This window comes from Phalacrocorax carbo, chromosome 23 (genome assembly GCF_963921805.1).
Source record: "Phalacrocorax carbo chromosome 23, bPhaCar2.1, whole genome shotgun sequence".
In the NCBI taxonomy this organism is placed as follows: domain Eukaryota; kingdom Metazoa; phylum Chordata; class Aves; order Suliformes; family Phalacrocoracidae; genus Phalacrocorax; species Phalacrocorax carbo.
Window position 1 is genome coordinate 7,886,837 of NC_087535.1, and position 22,723 is coordinate 7,909,559.

The window sequence follows — 22,723 nt, forward strand, 5'->3', positions numbered from 1 at the left end:
ACTGGCCAGTGATGATGTCACGGGTGGCAGCACGCAGACCCCCCCCCGCGCGCCCCGGCCCTGCTGGAGGCACAGAGGGGTCCCGCGCCCGGCGCGGGGCAGGCGGTTCTCCCGGCCCGCCGCCGCTCCGCTGGCCTGCAGCAGCAGCAGCGCACCGTCACTTCTTCTGAAGAAATTTCATTTTACTTCCTACGGAGAAAAAACAACATTAGGAGCCGAAGATGCTCCAGGAGTCATGCGGCTGAGCCACATCCTAGGGTGGAAATGCACGCGTGGCCACCTCTGCTGGCAGATGCAATTTCAGCCCCGACCAAAGTTAAGAAACACATTTAGACAACTCTAGGATGAGGCAGCTTCCACAAAGTTTATCTAAAGATGCAAAAGCTTAAAAATGAAAGAAAATTCTTACAAAGTGCTTGGCATCCCCTGAAGGGACAAATGTAAATAAAAGGAACACAACTGCACAAGCAAAGGATGGGCCCTGCTCTCTCTTACACATGCAATTATTTGTTCAATAGCTCAATTTATTAAAAAAAAAAAATATCAACAAAAAGCAAGGGTGTCCTTTTACCAAGACTGCGAAGGATTTTGTTCATTCCAGTTGGTTCTGTCTCTGGAATACTCTCCAAATACTCCAAAGCACGGACCTCAAAAAGTCCTAACAAGAAGAACAAAAAAAATCACTCACCTAGATGACCTATTCCATCTTTTAGCATGTAGCATCTTACATCATTAAGAAGGAGGTTACTAAAAAGAAATCATGCATGTAATGTAAGCTACAGGATCAAGCCCAGAAAGGAGAGAGACGCAAAAACCCTTAGCTTCATAAGATTAATTCTGTCGAGTAATTACATACACCAAAATGCCAACAGGAATACGTACCACGACAAAAGGCTCCTTAACAGACAAAGTCACATGACATTACACTTTGAAAGTGAGTTTAAAAAAAGAAACTAAAACCAAGCCTCACCTTTGACCGTGTTCTTTCTTAGCTCTCGATCCTGTATGAACCCTGCGAACATCTGCGTTTCCATGAAGAAGTGCAAGAAATGACGCACATTTCGTGACACGTGAGATTTGCGGAACAGTTCCCGCTGAAACACCCGCTCCCCTTTTTCTGTGACATTCATGTGCAGGGAGTAGTGTCCGAAGATCTCCACAAAGAATTGCACAAAAGCTTCAGAGACCAGGGAGTTGAGAGGCGTGTCACCTGTGTCAAGGACAACAGAGGAGACATTTCCCTCTACGTTCATCACTTTGGTCGTTCCTCTTCTGAAAGAGGAGCAGCAGTTCCTTTTCAGGCTGGCTGTCTCAGACAGTGAAATTTCAGATGAGTTTTTGATGTCAAAGAAGCCACAGCTCAAATATTAAGATCTCTTAATATTCCCATGTCAACTTTCTGCTGCAGCTGAGACAGGTTCCATCCTAAACCTTTTCCAGTAGTTAAACATTTATAATTTCTTTTCCCCTGTCAAATATCTAGTGTCTAATAAGCTGTAAGCTCATAACAGTCTAAGTTTAATTCTTTTAAAGAATTAGGCAAATTACAGAACACAAACCCACTGTAAAACTTACTTCACTACTTCTGATGTGCATGGAATTACATGATTTGCCAATGCCGTTCTCTCAAGCTACTCAATGCTTTTTAAAATTCTCACTTACTCATTTGACGGATTACGTATAAAGCAGCTCAACTTTGAAAGTGATCTGCCAGATTACCCGCTAAAGCACAGAAACTTGCTATGTTCTCTGTTTAAGAAAAACGTTTTCTTTGCCACTTTAGAAAAATCAAAGAAAACGCAAAGCGTGGGAGCTGATGCACTTGGCCCAAGGAAAATTAGAGCTCCACCCATACTTGTGAAAAAGAGGATTGTGAAAATGGTTGTGAAAAAGAGGGACAATTGTTAGGACACCAAGCTTCTTTCTAACACATTCACAAGAAAGACGTTCTCAGTAAGCTCACAGGAAAATAGCTGTCTACAGTGTCACTTCCTAATGTTTATTTCCATTCGCTCATTTTTATATCAACCACCTGGAAGCTGTAGAGATTTGCTAAGGTGAAAACACTTTTCTGCAGAAGTACCTTGTGTGACACTCTGCTCATGGGACAAGATTTCACTTCGTTCTTCCAAGATTTGTACAAGTGCAGCCTGGAGTTTATGAGGCAGGATCTCATCTTCATCTGATACCTAAAGAGACAAATGACCATGAAAGCGTTTTTGTGTTGCATCTGTCACCAGTAGAACCTTCTCACTGTGAACAGATGAGAAATATTACGTGCCTGAAGCAGTCAGAGGGAAGTTACTCTGTGATATGGTGGAGATGATACATTTGTCTTGTAGCCACAGAAATGAAAAACATTCGCTCACCATGCTCTGACTACGTACTATTAGAGTCACACAACTGGCCAACACAGAACAATGTGTGCTATATCCACGACACAGACTCAGGCTTATTATACCAGTTATAAAACACACAAGAACAACAAAAGTCTGTTGAGAAAATACAACAAGCCTCAACGCTATGGTTAAAAAAACCCGATCCTTTAATACCTTCTTCCTCCAGTTGCAGGCTGCAATGCAAAATAGAACAGAAAGGTAAGGAAAAGGGATGCAAATATCCTCCTGAACTAGTAATACTCCAGGATGTTTGTAGCTACTTGTCTGGTGATGTAGAAGCACAGGTACAGTTCAGCAGAGAACCACTAGTGAACTGTGTTAATTTGTCTCCTAGACTATCACCCCTAGGAAAAATAAATAAAAAAAAAAACAAACAGCAAACACACCCCAGCTAGATGAGAGGAGAAAGCCCTGTAGAGAACAAGTACACAGGAAAGACAGCCAGAAAGCAGCAAAGAATCTTAGTGGTCCACTTCACTTAATGAACCAGCTAAGTATGTTTTTAAATTCAGCTCAGATAAGCAGCATCTTTGGCTTCACAGAGCTCTGTACCTCATGCAACAACCTCCATCTTGCAGCAAGGATTTGTAAGCCTGTTCCCATCTCTACTGGTCAAAAAGGAATGCAAGATATTTCTTCAGCCACTGGAGTCTACATATGAATACTAGCTTTTGCTGATTTTTGTTTTCACTTTCTTTCATTGATGCCTTTCCTGGCATATAATCATGAGTGACTGGTACTGTTAGTTCACTCACCTCTTGCAAGAACTTGTCAGCACAAAGATCAACAATCAGAACCTGGGGAAAGATGTACAAAACACACTGACTCTTATAACCAACTACATTGCTATACAGAAAAAACACCTTTTTTTTTGTTTTTTTAAATGTCCCCAGTGGCAGGGGATGTCACACATGAAACACAAGTTTTGCATAACTGGAGCCTGTCTATAAGAACAGTGAATATTATTCATCTTTGGTAACGGGAACACCCTCACATGTATCCGGCAAGTTCACCAACTGTCTCAGAAAAGTTTAAGAGTTCTTGTTAAGACAGAATCCACAGAAATTATTCCAGAGAGGTCAGCCTCGTACCACTGACACTGTCCCTCCATTGTGCTTCACCCAATTCTCACCTCTTCTATGGGCAGGTCCTGGAGCTGTGGTAACGAGCAGGAGAGAATGCCAATTAAGAATGGGGTCGGAGAGCACACAATGTCAATCATAGAAGCTGGTAGGACTGGTATGTAGGTGTGTTGCCAAGTGAAGGGATAAAGCGTTGCAACTGCGGCATGGCCACATTTAGACAGAGTGCTAGAAAGGTAAGAGAAGCAGAGTGGATTGTCAATGTCTCGTTCAGTACCTAGCTACAGGCACAGGTTAGAAATGCTCAGGGAAAATGTAATTCACATACATTGTTTATGGATCAGCAGAAGCCCCATGCATCTACTTTTAAAGTCAGTTATGGGGAGCTAGGAATAGTATCAACCCAGACTGAAGAGGTAAAGGAAACACTCCCTTACCTCCTCTTGGGTAATTAGCATACTCCAAATTCTAAGCATGCCCATGTCGTGTGGAAAGTCTGCAAAAAGCTTCTAAATGTAACTATTTACAAAAAGTTAGACAAGCTTGCACACGAAACAGGCCCAAACACAGAACAGAATCCCTCAAAAAGAACTAGTCACTCAAGACTCATTTTTTACCTTAAGTTGTCAGCAACAAAGATCACTCTCCTTTCCAGCAGGAGAGAGGCAAAGACCTGAATCGTGTGAGAGACGCTTAGACACTTAAACAGGCATTCGAAGTCCACATGTTCCAGTCGAGAATCCAGTGGACGGCAGAGTTCCATCACCTGAGAGGCAAGCAGAGATGCAGAGCGCTGGAGGCAAAAGCCACAGCACAGAGTCAGGCTGGACAAGGGCCAGCCCGGCTGGAGCACAGAACTGGTGACTCCTCACCAGTGGAGCCCACGGCCTGGGCAGTTGGCACAGGGCATCACAGAGGACTCCCAAGCAGCTCTTCCTTAAAAAGCAGGGAATCACTTCTACAGGAGATGATTCACCAGGAAGCTTCTGTGACAGCCTCCCTTCAGACTTTAGGACATTATCTTCAGACTAACTATTTACAGGTGCTTCACACTACAGTGCAGTTTGCAAAGTGCCACTATGCCCCAGAGACACCATCGACACAGGAAAGTCAGGCCTGATTTCCATTACCTCGTTTCCTGCTCCTGGCAGGAAACTTCTCACAGTAATCGTGCGTCCAGGAGCAGGGAAAGGCGCCTCCATTACACTGCGCATAAATGGGTATACTAGGGCTGGGGACATCTCTCGCCTCTTCTCCACTTCATCTAAAATCTGCAAGAAAATACATCGGACCTTGTTTCAATGCCTGCTGGTGAGCCAGAGGAGGCACGAGCTTCTGTTAGAGTATCCTGTGCCACAGCTACACACAAAGGCTCCAACACAGACTCACAGCTCTCTCCCCCCTCACTTGGGATCCCTGTGAAAGCTCCTCTCAAACGTCTGAACAATCAAATGGGAATAGATACCTGTGAGTACAACCCTCCCTTCTCAAATCCAGTCTCCTGCTACTGCAAAGAAATGTCTTGTATGTGGTAATCAAATTCTCACAACTATTTAGAGGAGTAAGAAGAGCGAAACCCCATCTTCCTCCCCAGTAAATCTGTTCCAGAAACTCTGTGCTCCAATGATTAGAAGTCAGCTTTCATCATAAGCTTGCCCCTGTATTCTGCAATAGCTGCCCTTTACCTGCAGTAGCTTTCCCCAGTCTTTCTTTATCTGCTCTCCTCATGGTGCTAGGAGAAACAAGCTGAGATCTCCTCCCCCCACCCCACCCTTAACCCGATTTTCCATTTCCAAGTCATGGAAGAAGAGGATGAATGGGAACCATCAGTAATATCAGGTATTAGAAGCCACTTCCTGACAATAATTTGCTGAAGGAAGAGTCATCTGCGTATCAGCTGACAAGTGTCAGCACTAGTATCATTTTATTCGCCCTGTCAAAGCAAAGATGGCAAAGAAGCACCACTCTCCTGGGATGAGTGCTAAGCACTTCTAGACAGGACAGAAGCATCCAGACACTGTCTGGAGCTTGCAGGTTGTCAGAGATTCAAGTCTGATAAGAAGTAACAGGCTCTCCCCACTTCACCTTGGAGAAGAGGTTGAAGCAGCCCAGGCGGCTAACGATGCAGTATACCTCAGGAAGGCGCTTCCCTTTCCCTTCTGGCTGAAAGGCAACAGGAACAGTTATGCTTAGAACAGGGATGCAATAAAGAACCGAGCACCTCCACTGTAGCTGATTCACAGAATTCCTTCTGCTGTAGTTCCCTCTACACTTCTGACTTAAAGGATTCCTGAGGAATGACCAGTTCCAAGAGCTGTCTTTCACGCCCAGAGCTCATTTCACTGTATTGCTGGGCATCATCATGCTCCTTCCCCTTATGCACTTAAAGGGCTGGTAATCTCAGCAGCAGTGTAGGCACCAGGTAACCCACATGGGAAGTTACTGCTGATTCACCTCCTGCACTTGACTGTGCATTTATCAATACACAATACACAATACCAATACACAGATGCTTACCAGGAGCTTCTTGCAGTACCCAAACCAGCGTCCGCCATCCTCACCCGTCAATACAAAAGAAAATGTTTCACTGGGGAACCGAAGAACAGTCAGGGTTAAAGTCACCATGCAGTTCAGAGACAACACTGACAAACAAAGCACATGAACTACAAGCCATTTTCTTTCTGGTACCACCAAAGACCCCCTGCTGTCATTAGCAAGCTACTTCAGGCTCTATTCAGTGTAAAAATCTGCAGCCTATAGACTTTCACTGAGCTACTACACCTCTCTTCCTTCCCAGATGCTTCTCCATTCTGCCAAGGAGCAGTAGAAGCACTTTCCAGCCCCAGGAGCTGACCTTGAACAGAGGTTGCAAACTTCCTTCTTATAGGAAAGAACGTGCTCAGGTAGAAGCAGCACTCCTGAGTCCACCTCCAAATCTCATCTTCGCTATCACAGTGGTTAGGGATCCAGCCTTTCCCATTTTTCCTTGCTCTGGCTGCAGTTCCTCTGGTCCAGAAAGCTGGCACATACTAAGCTTTCAGCATTTCCTGTTTCAGGCATGAGTATTCAAAAACAAGTCTTTACCTTTTAAGGTCTGATGCAGGAAACCAGTCTTTGGGATCTGGAAAGCAGAATTTGGGGATGACCTTTAGCCTCTCTTCAGTATCCTTTGACTGTCTGAAGGGATGTTCAGGCTGGAGGAGTAACACATGCATTTGAAGTCACTGAAGTGTGGTGCACAGTTGCAGCATTTAAAACAACGGGAGACAGTATCTTCCTGACACTTCCAAATGCTGGACCATCAGATAGCTAATGCACAAATATAGGAGAACATATTCTGACTATAACAGATTCCCAGTTCCCTCTTGCATCTTTCCTGCTGATTGGACCTTTGTAAAATTACCCAGCTGGTCTCAGTAAGAACCAAGCACGGATTTAGAAGCTTGGCCGAGATTATTGGGGAATGAAGCTAGAGCTGACTCCCCAAATGATGGTTGTGTCAGCTTGCCTCAGTTCTATTCCTAGGAGATCTGAAGACACCAAGAGGAACAGGAATGTGTTCAGCTTGTGATGTGCAGATCACTCATCATTCAGTTACGAAAACAGTGTATCTGAATCACATGTTCCAGTTACTATGTGTAGGCTCAAGTCAAATCCCTCAAAGACAACTTTCCATGCTCAAAGCTGCCCAGAAGGGGCAAAAGGAATGTTTTCAAATAAGAGACATCACATTTAAGTAGGAAATGCCCCTGAGAAGAGGAAAGTTTATTGCATAAAGCTGATTTTAGACACTGTACTCTCAGTGCCTGTAAGCTATTCCAGTGTCCCAAGTTGTGACAGCATGAAGGAACGGTTAGGAAAACAGTACAGCATTTTCACAGAGTAACAGTTGTACAAAAGCTTTGATGTCCTTGGGCGGGAAGCCCAAAGAAGAGGGCGACAAGCAAATTACTTGGAAGCAAGGCTATTCTTAGAAAGGAGACAGATCTGTAATCAGAACAGAACACCTCCATAATTACTGGGCAATGTGTCCTGCAGAATCCCAACATGACGGACATAAAGTCACTCACCAGAACACTTTACTTTGAGCAGAGGATAAATAGACACTGAGAAAATAATTTGTTATCACATTTATAAAAGCCAGTAAAGAGCCACATGGTACAGTTGGGTCTGATTGTCTGCTAGAGTAGCAGGAAAAGAATAATGCACCGCCCTCCTCAAAGGCAATTAACAGATTCAGAGGTTGCACTTCCTACACCCTAAAGTTTGCACTTTTAGCAGGTATTATTTATGTATGTTCAGTTTCACCCACTCAAATCAGACTGTGCACTCTTTCTGGCTGTAGTCCCTTATTCATTTTGAGAATCCAAAATGTTTACACATTTAAGACACTGGAGGTATTTGCACGTAAGTCCCTTACACAGCTGGACACTGTGGGTCCTGCTGGAGTCCCGTGTAACCTCCTTTAATAAATCTGACAGCTCCTTCTCTATTTGGATGACAGCTGCATCAGGGGAAATTCAGAATGGGCAGTAGGAAAAGGTTCTTCACCAAGAGGGTGGTCGGTCACTGGAACAGGCTCCCCAGAGAAGTGGTCATGGAACTAAACCTGTCAGAGTTCAAGGAGCATCTGGAGGATGCTTTTAGTCATATGGTTTAGCATTAGGTAGTCCTGCGAGGAGCAGGGAGTTGGACTCGATGACCCTTATGGGTCTCTTCCATCTTAAGATATTCTATGATGCTAAGATTCTATGACATGCAGATTCCTTAATAATCTCTGGCATACTTCTGATAGCACAGCTAGAATTACTAGTTTTGTTCTGGTTTTTAGTGGAAGGCAGCAGGTACAAGCCTAGACAGTGACAACTGAAGATTCGTTTCAATCTGAACCACAGAAGCAAGCATCAAGGCTCCATCCCCTTAGCTTCACAGTAACTACTGTGTACACTGAGTCATAATTCAGAGTCACACACTGATCTTGTCATCCATTTGGGCTGAACAGACAGAAAGAAAGCTTATTTCAAATGGTGTGTTCTAGCTACAGTACTTTAACTTCCACTGCTCTCTTCTGTTTTTGAGGGCCAGTACACATGGCTTTACCTTTTTAATTGTTTGGGGGTTTTTTGTTGGTTGGTTGGGGTTTTTCTGGGGGGAGGTTGGGGGGGGTTGGTGGTTTTTTTCTGTTGTTTTGTTTTGTTTTTTCCAGAAGAGTATAAATAAGCATAAAAGCCAGCCCTGCAATTCTAGTCCCTTTGCACCATCAGTCAAATTGCTTCACTCCTCATTTATAAATTACAGAATACCAGGATGAGGTCATGCCAGCTTTGGGAACAGAGCACTGCACTCCCTTTCCTCTCCTACAGGCTGCCTCAGCAGTGTATCACAATACAGCATAGCTTTATGATATTTCCAGGGAATTGGAATTAGAGTAGGAGCCCCGCTAGTTTCAAAAAAAGACAGTAAACTCATTATGAAGGAAGATACTCAACAACTGCCCAATGCTATACATTAGGTCTGTAACACAGCAAGCTGCTTCATATTCCAAGCCTGTACCCTAGCCAGCTTTACTAGTATAAAGTTAGGAAGGGATACACACTGCGAGAGGAAATGAACAGCTGCTGAGTGTGTTTTGTGGGCAGGTTTCCACACAGCGCCTACCTTGCTGGGAAACTGCTGTATGATCTGTGGTGTGTATGTCATCTCAGATGCCCTCTTGTGCAGCGACACCACCACAAACAGCTCAAATAGCCGCTGGTCCTGAAGCTCTATCAAATCCCTCTCCAGAGTCTGGTAGTGAGGGTTCCTCTTGGAGACTGACTGCACCTGCAGTAGGCACCTGTGTCGACCTGAAGAAAGGAACAAATCCAAAACCAGCCTGTGGCTATCATTGGCACCTACAGGTCACAGAAGAGGACTTGTCACCACCTTCACAAGGTGGAAAAGAGATGGGTGCCTTTGCCTAACATCAATTCTGCACTCTATAGGACTTGGACTCCTGCATTAGTTCCTCAAGCACAGAGCTGTTCCAGATAGGGGAGCACGGGCCTTGCAGCAGCTCTGCAAATCCCTCTTGACTGATAGGTAGCATTCTCCTGCTGTCCTGACATTCTTTCCACATATCTCAGAGCAACACTGCCGTGATAACGATGAGGGAAGCCCACCTGCGAGGAGCAGCCCAGCTCCACCAGTTCACTAATTGCCAAGCCTCAGGCAGCTACTCTGTACTACTGTAGAGCAGCACGGGCATTCAAGAGAGGCAGAGCCAGTTTCCTGACCAAGAAACCTCCAGGCTGGGACATCTTGACAGGCATTACAGACTCACAAGCAGAGGCATGGCACTCTGATGTAAGAAATTCCTGTAGCCCAGGCATCATGACACATTCTGGACACTTTGGAAACAACTCTTAAATCAGGCAGTGACTCAATCATCGTATTTCTGCAGAGACTCTTCACTCTCCATTATTCTCCTTAACATAAAAAAGTAGAACCTCACTGTTAGCTCCAAGTTAAGGCCTTCTGTGTGCTTCTCTCCAAGTAAATGAAACATCTAAAACAATTCTGTTGGTCCTTTTCGCTAGATGCTTGCTTAGAGACATGATAAAGCCACTCATCAGGGCTGCTGCCCAAACATTGCCATTTCACATTCCAATCTTACCAGTGCAGAAACTAAAACCTCTTTTGTCCTTCCCACACCAGCTAAAACCAAGCAGGTATTTCAAGACTGTAGTTTGGCCCTATGATCAAACTCAGGACCATGGAACCAGGCAAATAACCAAGCAATTTCTCCCCAGAGGAAAGGGCATTTCACAACACTGTACCTATAAAACAGAACCAAGGGAAGGAAGTAGGGTGAAAATAGCCTCAAGTGTTAGCAGCAAAGGTGATCCAGGGACAATCTCCTGCAAGACATATTTTAGTTAAGCGTGACTCTCATTAACGCAAGAATGAGTCTACTTCTAGCAACTGGCAGATTAAATACATTAAACCTCAAGGGCTCAGGAGAAGTAGCCGAAATAGAGGCTGTCTTGTCACAGGAACAGCTCCCAGCCTTGGCCATGCTGCCTCTTAGATGTTCCCTTTCTCTGCCTCGCCAGAAGCCACAACTAGTCAGTGCTCTTATCCCATTAGAGCCTTAGCCAAATGTGCAGTGCTATGAAGACAGGACCAGCCCCTGTGATTCACTCACTTTTCGGCTGATTTTCCGTATCACTTTCATTCCCACTGGTTTCACCTGAAACACACATAGTTTTCACTCATTAGCCATGCAGAAGGAAGATGGGCTACACCCAAAGTTGGGAAAGAGAGAGAACTTTGGACTCATCAGACCCACATCACTCAGGGCTGCCCACCTATCCTGCTCAAAGTATCAGCAAAGAACAGCTGGTACTGGCAAATGTGCTACAACAATACATTTCAAAAAGCAGAGTTGATATCAAGTCACTGTTTCCAGTAAACCACCTGTAGATCTGCTGAACACAGGCAAAGAACAGAAACCAGGTGATTATTTGAAGCTGCTTAAAAGTTAACAGAGTTGCTGAACTGCATATACTATAAATAAAGACCATACCACAGCTACAAAATCAGAAGAACACAGGAATATCACTTCAGAGGCTTAAAAGCGATGAGTAGAGTAGTCAGAAGTAGTTCTCATGTCAAGTGGTTTTGTGGGGAATTTTGGGGTTTGTTCTGCTTTTTTTAAAAAAGCGTTTTTAACCAGTAGCCCAGTTCTTCAGGCTCAGATGATAGCGGAATCTTCCATTTGTGACAGTGTTAAACTTGGATTAGGCAAGTGTTCCCAATCCTAGCGGTGCTGAAAGCTCAACAATTCCAACTGCAAGACATGGGGTTTAGCACTGTTAAGTCAGCCCAGCACGAGCTGCAGGAGGTGGCAGTGCCTGGCCTGCTAGCAGTATCCCAGGATGTACAGGAACTGTGCCATTCCAGAGGTTTATAGCAAAGAGAATGGTGCTGAAGACCTCTATACCTTTCACTGGAGGCACTTCTCTCGCAGCAGGACCGAGCAACTTCACCCTCTTCTTTCCACGCTTAGAGTCAAAGATCTCCTGTATTTTTAGTACCAGCTGAAATCCAAAGAAGCTGAGGTTAATGTCGGGGTCCAGAAAAGGGACCAGGTGCTAACAGGGCTGCAGCCCAACAGCTATCATCTAGCACCACCGCACTTGGGAAAGGCTGCCAAAGTCCTGCCAGGGACCCTGGCTCAGAGACTGCTTGCTAGAGTACTTTTAGCACAGCTCACTGGATAACAAATGAGCACAGAACTTCTGCTACAAGAGAGAGACTACTGTTAGCACACTCAAAGCTGACACCAAACTGTACAAGCATTCTGGAAGTTTTCATACTTTGCTTACCAAACAGATTGCAGAAGCGGCAAACTGTCTGGCATCAGATCTCCATTGTCTATTAGAGAGGCCAACTGCAAAGGCACTTGCAAGAATATCTTACAAACCCTCCACCACAAAGGACTCTGAACTCCGCATGTTCTCAAGCATCCCAATTCCTTCCAGAAAAAGCCGAGAAAAAACAGAGCTCTCTCAGTGTAGCTTGTGATTTGTTTTTTGATTGGTTGGTTAGTTTGGTTTTTAAGTTTGCTGCTGTAGCTGGATGTCAGACAGCTAGAGTAAGTCTCCAAAGCACCATGTCAGGCATAGAACAAGGCTGCTCTAAGCACAGTCCTAGTCCCAGGGTAGTTTGCTAAAATGAAAGGATTATGTACTTTCATTTTGCATAGGTGAAGAAATACAGCGGGACTGAATAATGGGTCTATGCTGCAGGGATACCACAAACCTGGTCCACTGGAAGAAAACATTTGGAAAAAAACATAGCCCAATGCAGACTAAGCTACAGACATGAAAGACGGGTCAGCATTTAGACACCCCAGGTTGACACTGCTGACCTTACTTCCACTGGTCACAAGGGCCTTGAAACCAAAGTCCTAATGCTTTCTGTTACTCCTGTCACAGGCGGCTGTGGACTGCCCCACCTCAGCTGCCAGGTGTACAAGGCTTGATCCCGCATGTCCAAGACAGCTATTATTTCATTGTGAAGAAGGATTTACGCAAAATGCAGCGAGCGGGTCAAGTTCATTCTTGCCTCAAGAATTCATTAAATTCTCCCACTGAACGCAGGAGGGTGGGGCCCAGCCATTTGTCACCACAAATACTGCATAAAAAGGAAGATATTCAGCAAGAGAACCTGTTTTTCAGCTCAAGCTTTTATCCCCAGCTCAGCAAACTAGGCTTAGACTCTTCTGCTTTTCAGATCTATTTCTCCCCATTTTCTGGATTAGCCAGTCCTCCTAGCACGACGAGGCTGCAAGGAAGAAAACAGCCCACAGCAGAAAGCAGTGCTTCTCCTGCAAAAATCTGCCTTCTTTCCCCTCTACCATCCAGCCTTACCTAGAGGATCTCCACTACTGATTTTTGTGCAGTTGACTCACCAGTGAATGATACTGGGTGTGTTTAAGGGCAGCTGTGTGTTTCTTAAGCAATAAGTACGTTTTTTCTTTTTAGATTCCAATCCTTTTCTCAATCTCTCGAGCAATCTTGGCTCAATTCCTTGCGAGCAAAAAGAGTAAAGTGTGCTTCCTGCATGTAAATTGTTAACAGACTTTTGGAATAGGTTTGCTTCTGGAGAATGTTTTATTTTCCCCCTCCAAATAAAAGATACTCTCCATCACAGCACTTTTATAATCTTGCCATCTCCTTCCTGATTTTCCAAGCCTACAGTTTGTTTAAAAACACATAAAGAAGTCGTTTGTTACACTGAAGTATTCAACATTTTTAAAGTATTTTGTAGCTGTCCAACTCTACCTCACAGTGTTGTGCACTTTGAACAAATGCACCCAATTTTCACAGGAAAAAAAGATCTGCAGAAGTTCTATGAATTTACCATAGCAAAAGTAAGTTGTTGCCACTACCACAACTGAATTTGAGTCCTATGCACAAAGTGCCTCTACAGCTGTCCTTCTAGAGCACATGCTGCATTGTATCACTGAGGGACATGAGTTGGTAACAAATACTATTATCTAGAAAGAGTCCCAATGCATCAGATGAGAATTACAAGGGAGTCCTCCATCATGAAGGTGGATTAAAAGCCTTTGTCATTACTCTGGCCTCAGAAGCATATCTGCCTTTGCACACCAGGCAGGAGGGAGTGGCCAAAGGCAGCAGAGGGGAGACCTGTAGGAAAGGCGCTTATCCCTAAAAGCTGCTCTTCCCCTCTAGACTATGAAACAGCTGCAAGGGTATGTTCCTGATAGCAAGTCAAGAACGCCCAGCCAACATTCCAGGGAGCCAAGGCTCCATCCAGCTCCCCACAGCAGCCCCGCACTGTCAGCCATCTAACAACTCAGCGCCTGCAGCAAGAACATAAGGATAAACCTGAGAAGTCACCAGGAGCAAGGGACACATACACACAATTGTACAGAGCTGGCCTCTCAGCTCCCAAGAGCTTCCTTGCATTCCTGCACCATATTCAGCACAAAACCAGCATCATTAGACTTCATGGAAGCACTGGGAACAAGGCTTAAACGACAAAGCATAAGGAAGACCTAGTGTTCACACACAGCACTGGTTTCCACGTGAACACCTAGTACTCCTTTTGCAGATTCTTGGCCAACAAAACCACCACTGCCCGAGCTAGAGCTGTGACTCTGTTCATGATCCCCGAACACCTGCCCTGCTACTTGGAGGGGAAATGGTTTGAGCGGCTGTACACGTACAGCAGTGCTAACCAGCATTCACCCACCAGACACACAGCTCCATGACAAAGCACCTGGAAGGTGCTAGACAAAGCAGCAAGAGTTTGAAATGCCATGCAAGAAGTAATGCTTAAATCTCACCCAGGGCAAGTTCTTTCTCTTGCTAGCAGCCTCCACTGCTCGGAACAGCTTCCACTCGGTCAGTGTGACCGGCAGGGTTGTGTCCTTCACCATTTTCCCTTGGAAATTTGTCTGGGAGGGCTTTAGCTCAAGAGTCTTGCGACTGAGGAAGGGAGGTTTTGGTGGAGGCTAGAAAACAGAATCAGAAGAGATGGTTGAGTACAGGATTAAGCTTTGGTCCAAGCTCAGAGTCAAATGAGTCAGATTACAAATTATAAACTTCCTGCAGCCTCCTGCTCTACCGAACTCTCCACCCCACCCGACCCCACACACTCAAGCATCTCATCAACACTCTCTTGTTCCTATTCTCTTGCTCCCTGGTAGCTTAATCCACTGCCACTGCTATGACTGTTCATTATCATTTACATTAATATCATATAATTAAAAATGAGGAAAACCAGTGGTGTAGCCATGGGGAGCACAAAATAGGGCCCTTGTGAGCATGACTCTCTGTAAACATGTGACAATTTAACCCCCTCACCCTACCTTGGGAGCCCTACTGGTGTTCCGGGTGGGTGGTAGCTTCCAGACAGATGGGACCTTCCACAGGGGTAAGGGCAGCGCTCCAATATCTTCATAGGGGTTCTCTTTTGCGGGACCTGGAAAAAGCATTAGACAAGGGCTTTTTGAAAGGAGATGAAGTCCTGAATTCCTGCAAAGGATGTAAGCAGGGAGAATGTGCAGTTGTCTGCCAAGCTGGAACAGGGTCTGAAAGAGACCTGTTTTAAGATGGATTAGGTTCCCATCACTAACAGATCCTTCTAACACACTACCATCAACTTGGCAAGATGTACATAGACTCAGCGAAACAAAACACTTCTACCACTGCAGAGAAGGTAACTCTATTGCAAAGCAGATGATGTTGTCAGTGTTCACACTGATCTCTGTGCAGCACTCAAGCAAAGCATTTGAAGAGCTAATAAAGAAATCAGTTCAGCACAGGCCAATTCTACTGACCTTTCACAACATCTGAAATCAGGCTGTTCATATGCAGATAGTTACTAACATCAACAAAGAACCCCAGATGGGGAAGACCTTAAAAATCACAGAGCTAGAAAGGGCCTCAGTGCATTCTCATCTTCATTGCTCCCTCCCCAGAAAATTTGCTACCCTTAATTAAAGTGAGTACATCCCCTAGAAGCACAAGCACATACAGATAATGTCCTCGTAGATGTTGTCTTCTGACTGTGTGTAGACAAGCCTGGATCCTGTAGTGCCATTTTTCTCTTCTCGAAGTCTGTGAGAGTTGGTGGTTGCCATCCGGTTGCGGAAGCCCTGGATGTCCTCAAACTCAAAAGATTTCCTAGAGGAAAACCAGCGTAACTTCTCCTAAAGGCATCTGCATGTACCAGTGAGTTGCTGTCTCCAGTCTACACAGAGTATGGTCCTCCTTGGGACCATCAAGCATATGGATGCTTCACTCTGGACTCTCTGATTTCTAGGTGTTGAAGTTTAACCCCAGCTGGCAGCTCAGCCCCGCACAGCCGCTCGCTCGCTCCCACTCAGTGGGATGAGGGAGAGAATCAGAAGAGTAAAAGTGAGAAAACCCGTGGGTTGAGATGAAGACAGTTTAATAGGTAAAGCATAAGCTGTGCACGCAAGCAAATCAGCACACGGAACCAGCAGGCAGGTGTTCAGCCATCTCCAGGGAAGCAGGGCTCCATCATACATAATGGTGACTTGGAAATACAAACATCATCACTCCAAATATTCCCCCCTTTCCTCCTTCTTCTCCCAGTTTTTATTGCTGAGCATGACATCATATGGTCTGGGATGTCCCTTTGGTCAGGTGGGGTCAGCTGTCCCAGCTGTGTCCCCTTCCAACCCCTTGTGCACCCCCAGCCTCGCTGGTGGGGTGGGGTGAGAGGCAGAATAGGCCTTGACTCTGTGTAAGCACTGCTCCGCAGTAACTAAAACACTAAAATACTATTTTCGTCACAAATCCAAAACATAGCACCACACAAGCTACTATGAAGAAAATTACCTCTATCTCAGCCAAAACCAGCACAACAAGTGAGCCCTACTCACTTACTGTGGGAAATTTTTAAATTAAAAATGAAGTTGTAGGCTCCACAACCAAGCACACTCCAAGCAGGTACGGTGAGTCCCATCCTGACACAGAGGCAAGAACCCAAAATATGTTTTGCAGACTAAGCACTTGCAGCAGTACTCAGAATTACGGCACTGCTTCCTACTGGGCCGCTCCTACTGCTCATGCTAAGGGTGTTATCGCATTTGTGAGGTTGCATTTTCAAACACTTGGCCTCCATTTCAAAATTATGACACAGAGGTCACAAAGAAGCTGGCAGCAATTTAGCCCATCACCATAAAATTTGGTTTGTTGCTGCACACTTTGAAACAGTGAAAGGCTTCAGGAGCCCTAGCCACATCTCCATCTATAATGTTCACACTACTCTATAGTGCCTGAGTGCTCTGGGCAGCTCATCTGTAAGCAGAACTAGCATCAAGCTAGCTCAGAGGTTTTTTATTCTGTAACAGGGACCTTCATACAAGAAAGAGGGAAGAATAGCCAAACCTACTGCAACAGGGGTAGCCACAGCTGACAGCCTCCAACTTTAAGCAACACGAGAATTTGTCACTCACAGGAAAGCCAGAACATTTAGCAGCCATACTGCCCCAAGAGAAAGCTATTCTGTAATCCACAAATTGCAGCCGAGGGCAAGCTCAGGGCAAGAAGCAGGCAGCACTCTCCCTGGGGCCAGCATATTGTCACTCAACTCTGTTTTAAGGTGTGGGACTGACATCTGTTTGGAGCTTTTAGCCTTCTTTACAAAATTACCAGCAGCAAAAGCAGTGCATACACAATGCTGGAAAGGGGATACTTTCATCCAGAAATATCCTCTCGCCATCAACAGAGGCATCATCATTACTAGCGCCTCCACAAGGACATCATGGCAAGCCAGCCGTTTAAACACATCTAGAAACTCATACAAGGAAATGTTTCAGACATGAGAGATGAATCGATGTACCTCTGGGCTCTCCCTCTGATCCTCCTGCTGGCTATTCTCTTCTCAGGATTGTTGAAGGATGACACCAAGTCTCCTCCATGCTGCTTCTGCAGGGGAACTTCCCTGGTAGCACTGGCATTGCTACAGCTACTAGCACCCTTTTCTGCAAGATAGCGGAAAGTCCTACGGGGCTTGGGTGGTGGGACAGCAGATGGCTCCTCCTCTTGCCCCTCAGCCTCAGAGTAAATGTTTTTCAAGCTCATCTCCGTCTTGCAAAGGGAGTCCACTCCTTTGAGTTTAAGTTCTCTTTCAGTGGAGCCACAGCTCCCTTGCTTCCTCCGAAGGTCCAAGGGAACTAGTGGGGCTTTGCCAGGCTGAAGGGGATCTACTCTCCTCCACAGAGCTTGTGAGGTATAGAAGTTCCCTGGGGGCAGTGCCACCTCCAGGTCCCGGAAGCCTGCTTGCCACTCTCCTTTCTCCTCAGCCTGGGAAGCTAGGCTACATGAACAGGGCTTGAGGTCACCACAGTCATCAGTCTGCAAGCAGCTCCATGTGTCTTCCCTGAAGTCCAAACCCAGGCTCTTCGGATCTCTGGACCTAGTCATTCTGCCTTTCTCTGTATGTTCTGGCTTCACTTTGGGTACAGCATCGCAGCTGGGGTCATACTTTACTCCAAAGTCCTTCAGCTGCTGTTTCTCCTTGCTGGAGCACCCTTGTGTCCTCTCCTCCCACTGGGAGATCTTCTGTTTGATGTTGCGGCAGTGGCTCCGAGAGAGGGTCTGCACAGCAGAGCGGGAAAAGCTACTGTCCACTGACCCTGCTGGGTGCATGGCAAGTGCCAATGTGCTTACAAACACCCCATCTCCAGCCTTGTCCAGGTCCATCCGTGTCCTGCACGCATCAAGCTGGCATGAGACTCCAAAGCACCCAGAGGTGTCCAAAAGCCCCTGGGTGTCAGCTCTGCAAGGACTGCCTGCTAGCACAACCTACAGACAAAAAGAAGAAAAGAACAATCAGCTGCGCTCCAGCCATATACACCACCGGGAACTCCCAGCTGTTCTTTGGCAATTGCTGAAGAACATTCCTCCCCAAATCACATGTTCAAGACTGGCTTCCAAAGCACACTCCCCACAAAGCCTGTTTCTGTAGCACACATCTGGGAGGGCTAACAAAAGGAAGTAGAGGTCTCACTGGCTTAAAAAACAAACAGAACACCACAACAGGAATGAAACACAGCCAGGGATCCCAAGGGTCCAAACTCAAGGAAATTATTTAATGGCACAGGAACACAGCAGCATGGTCTGTCTGCAGCAGAGCTCTCAGCCAGCCCCTCAGCTGCTTGCTTGTACAGGTGCAGGCTAGGCAGGAGTACGCAGTTTCTCCTGATGCTCCATACTGCTCCAAGCACCTCAGGCAGCACATTGCCAAACCACTGTAGCACGATGTGCCTACCAGAGCTCTCAACACAGCAGAGACACAGCAAGATACAAGATACCACACGAGCTCTATAGAAGGGGAACCACATCTACTTCTCCAGAGAGTCAGCAGCAGCAGGAGGGCTGCTGCTTCACCCAGGAGGACTAGGACAGTTGTGATGCCTGGAGGAGAGCCCAGCCACACTCCTGCTTCCAGAAGCACTCTCCTGCTGCATAACACAAGTGAAAACCTGTCTGATGTTCTGCTTGTCAACACCTGACCTAAATTTGCCATTAGAAAGACTGGAGGGCCATGGTGCCCAGCCTGTGGCTTACAGCCAGTGGAAGTTTTAAAAGGTGTTCAACAGAGGCCAAAAGGCAGAGAAAACAGTGAGTTCTCGTGCTCAAAAGGAAAATAGTCCTGTGTTTAGATCAGCAGAAGAGAAGGAACGGTAAAGAAACACTATGACTTCTCCAACCCAAGCAGAGCCTGCGCAAACAGGAGCTATACTGTTTGAGACTACCCCAATGTATAATCCAGAGGATACAGCAAACAGTCCTCCAGATAGTCCGGCAGCAAGAAAAGCAGGTGAAACTGCCAGGGAGAATTTGGGTGGCTGCATAGACCCAGCACCTACAGGTCCAGTATGACCTCAGTACAGGCATTTCATATGTGGAGTCTTCAGCCTTGGAGCCTTTTTGCTCTACCTGTAGCTCACAAGGCATCCCCAATATTCTCAGATATGTCAGCACAGTTGAAAACTCATCTTGGACAGAAGACAGCAGCCGACAGGCTCTAATATGCTCTGTTCCTCCCTTTCTCCAGGCAATTACTCCATTTCAGAAGTTCCAACCCTCCAGGTCTATTTAACGTTCTCCATTTCTATTAGAAGACAAGCGCTCAGCAAAGCCTGGGCTCAGGCCAGGTCGCCATGCAGCAAGCCCGGCCATGCTGGCTTCAGTAACATTCCCCTGGCCCTAAAAAGTCTCCCTGCAAAAGGCAGAACAAGAGCAGCAAGCAGTTCCCACTCCACACATGCAGCAAAAACAGAGGACCTCTGCAGAAAGCAAGCCACTTGCTCCAGGTGGGAACACAGACAATAGTCAAGCAAAGTCTGTACTCAGGCTCCACCTGACAGATCCAGCCAGCTCTCACTACAAAAAACTGGGTACGTGTCCTCCAAAGCTGCTATTACAACACCCAGTCTTCATTGACTCACCAGAGCCTGTAAGAATTTGCAGAACCAAGGATGGGAAGCAAACCAAGCTGGAGGAGAGAAGCTTAAACCTGCCTGACAAGGGTTCATGCACCAGGCTGGGTGTGGAGAGCCCCTGCCGCAGCAGAGGCCTGCACCCTTCCCACCCTTGATACTGCACCTAAAATTCCAGGGTTCCAGCACTACCGGCTCTATCCCTGGTGTTGCTAATCTGCTTGGCAGAGTCACTTGTGGTGCAATTAAAAGCAAAGTACTGGCCTTGGCAGACCTATCTGATACAGTTAGTGATAAAGCTCACTGATGTAGGACAGCCCAGGGCTCCCTAAACAATTCAGTGATGGCTTGGGCACACATGGCACCAAGCCTCAGCTCTGCTGTACTTTCACACTCTCTACCAAAGCAGCATTGCTCGCTGTGGCAAGAAGCTCACCACTCCCTGTCTCCAGAGAGAACAGTGTGGGTTCTTGCAGTCTGGCATCGCTCATCACATTGTCCCAGACAGCTGCCAGTAACTCTCCCACTCCGCAGTGAATGGGCTAAACTTGGACAATCTGGGTAAGCAACCAAACTGGGGATATTTGCTCCATCACCAGCACCCTCTCCCTCATCAGCATTCTGCCCTGTGCTCGACACTTTCATAGCCACACCGCTCCTGACCACCACACAGCACGTCTCTGAAGAAGCAAGGTGAAGCTACTACTGTGCAGGTGGCACTGCATCTTCAGTGCCAGCTCTGGTGCAGCACAGCACCCCCTCCCCACCCGTGCCAGTAGCAAGGTGCAGGCTGGGGACAAGCAAACAGAAAAGGGCTGCTGATCCCCTCACAGAGGGGCAGGGAGAAAGCAGAACAAGTTCAAGAATGACAGAGAACACACAAAACAGCAAACCATACCTACCCCACCCTCCCCAGCTCCCTTGCCCACAGTACTGCAGTGCTACAGTGCCCCACTGTGAGACCCCCCCGCACAGCCAGGCTACTCCCCTCCTGCTCCAGGCAGCAAGGGGCCCCTGCCCTCTCCTACAAATAGGCATTGTTTCCAAACATCCTGAGCCAGAGCAGAGCCATCCTTCCTCAACCCCTGTCTGGACAGCCCTGATTAGCAGAAAGGAAAGCAACTTGCCCCTTTCCTATGCCATCGCAATTATTCTACAGCAACGGTACTCAGCGCGGCTCCTGAGGACCTGAAGCACAAGCTAGCAAAAAAGCAAAGGCTCTGATAGGGAAAGCCAGCCTAGGAGGGGGGTGAAACAGCCTCCTCTCAGCCAGTACAGCTTCAGACCAGGCACCTTTACTCCCAACCAGGTTTCTAAACACGGGACCACTGGATCCAGAACTCGCACAGGGACAGGCCCCCAAAGGACCTTGCAGCATGGAGCAATGGGCTTAGTCACAGGGCTAAGCTCTTCGAGGCCAGCATATGCATTCACCGAGCGCATGCAGCTCCATGCTGACAGCAAGCCCACACATGGCACCAAAGGCTCCCTTGCTTCCCAACAGCACTGGCAGCTTTCTTCTCCAAACACACCAGCTATCAGCTACCCCTGGGCTCAGACCAGCAGCCTGGCAAAACATCTGCACTGCAGCATCTGAGGGCAAATCACTGCACACAGTAGACTGAGTAGCCCTGCTCAGCTTTCTAGTTGCATCCATCCTCAGAGTGTGCCGGGCTGCCTGTGCTCAAGTGGGTCAGGTCTGCTGGCTGCCAGTATCCTTCCTACCACAACTCACGTTGGTAAGGGTGAAACAAAAAGTGCATTTGCCTTAGTTTTCTCAGCCAGCCTGCCATATTTCTGCTTCCTGATATAGAGCCAAGGCCCAAGTCAGCCTAATGCTCCTGACCTCTCCTACTGTCCACATCTGTGCTTCCATGATCATCTGTGATAAGGCACAACCAGCAACTTGAGAAACACGGTGAAGCACAGTCCCACCTAGCACACAGGTAATGGTGAGACTATGTCTGCAGTGCTGCCTCTGGTTCTGCTCATTGATGAATGCTCAAAGTTCAAGCAGTTCACCCAGTGCTCACGCAATTACCTGCCTCTGGCATCCAGAGCTACATAGACCCATACGCAGAAACAGGATCCACATTGAGTTTATTTCCTCTCCTTCAGCATAAACCTACCAAGTAATATTACTTCTCCAGCCAGTGAAGTTCCATGCTAAGTAGTATTACTTAGAAGCTGATGCAATAAGCTTCACTCACCTAAGAAGCCGTACAGTTTTGAGTGCATCAGTGAAGGTCTTTCCAAGGCATGTCATTGATCTTTGAACTACTGGACACAACTAGAAACACCTGGCTCCTGGCTCATCTTAAACACAGATGGTAGAGCACAAGCTTAAAGCACCCGACGTTCTCGCCTGCTCAGTGCTGCTGTGTCAGCCACAGCCCTGAACTGTCTCTTCCAAAATAACTATCCGAGGAGAAGAATGCAGCTCTTCACCTGCCCAGGCTTGCAAGGCAGGTGGCTGCTATCAAGAACTAGGCATTTAGTCTAAGATCATCACATGAGCTAGGGCAAACATAGAGACCGATCTTTGGTGAAGAAAGAGCAGACTGGGCCGGTCTGATCCAAGCTAAGTAACCCTGAGATGCAGTCTGAGATAGGCCAAAACACATCTTAGGGACACAGAACTGGTAGAGACCACCTGAGTCAGGTAGCCAGCACTTCTATCTCAGAGACAACACACGCCATTCCTTTCACAAACTAACTAGACTTAACATGACTGCTTCTCTCCTGAC

General features: G+C 46.6%; 1 protein-coding gene across 6 annotated transcripts in view; it reads right to left on the reverse strand.

Moving 5' to 3' along the window:
• The window catches only part of DENND2C (DENN domain containing 2C), a 27,097-nt gene continuing 4,374 nt past the window's right edge, over window positions 1-22,723 (reverse strand). For 3 of the 6 annotated variants that reach the window (XM_064471727.1, XM_064471726.1, XM_064471728.1), the window contains exons 2-19: window positions 17,372-18,336; window positions 15,536-15,684; window positions 14,868-14,980; window positions 14,343-14,510; window positions 11,466-11,562; window positions 10,668-10,712; window positions 9,140-9,327; window positions 6,566-6,675; window positions 5,999-6,068; window positions 5,567-5,644; window positions 4,612-4,752; window positions 4,099-4,247; window positions 3,532-3,709; window positions 3,155-3,196; window positions 2,084-2,189; window positions 971-1,210; window positions 572-658; window positions 2-189 (exon numbers count right to left, since the gene is read on the reverse strand). In XM_064471727.1, coding sequence (XP_064327797.1) covers window positions 158-189; window positions 572-658; window positions 971-1,210; window positions 2,084-2,189; window positions 3,155-3,196; window positions 3,532-3,709; window positions 4,099-4,247; window positions 4,612-4,752; window positions 5,567-5,644; window positions 5,999-6,068; window positions 6,566-6,675; window positions 9,140-9,327; window positions 10,668-10,712; window positions 11,466-11,562; window positions 14,343-14,510; window positions 14,868-14,980; window positions 15,536-15,684; window positions 17,372-18,234 — 2,856 coding nt within the window. In that variant the 5' untranslated portion in view covers window positions 18,235-18,336 and the 3' untranslated portion in view covers window positions 2-157. Of the gene's footprint in view, window positions 190-571; window positions 659-970; window positions 1,211-2,083; window positions 2,190-2,552; window positions 2,573-3,154; window positions 3,197-3,531; window positions 3,710-4,098; window positions 4,248-4,611; window positions 4,753-5,566; window positions 5,645-5,998; window positions 6,069-6,565; window positions 6,676-9,139; window positions 9,328-10,667; window positions 10,713-11,465; window positions 11,563-14,342; window positions 14,511-14,867; window positions 14,981-15,535; window positions 15,685-17,371; window positions 20,863-22,723 lie in introns of those variants that run through there. The other 3 variants (XM_064471723.1, XM_064471724.1, XM_064471725.1) reach the window with 3 other exon arrangements.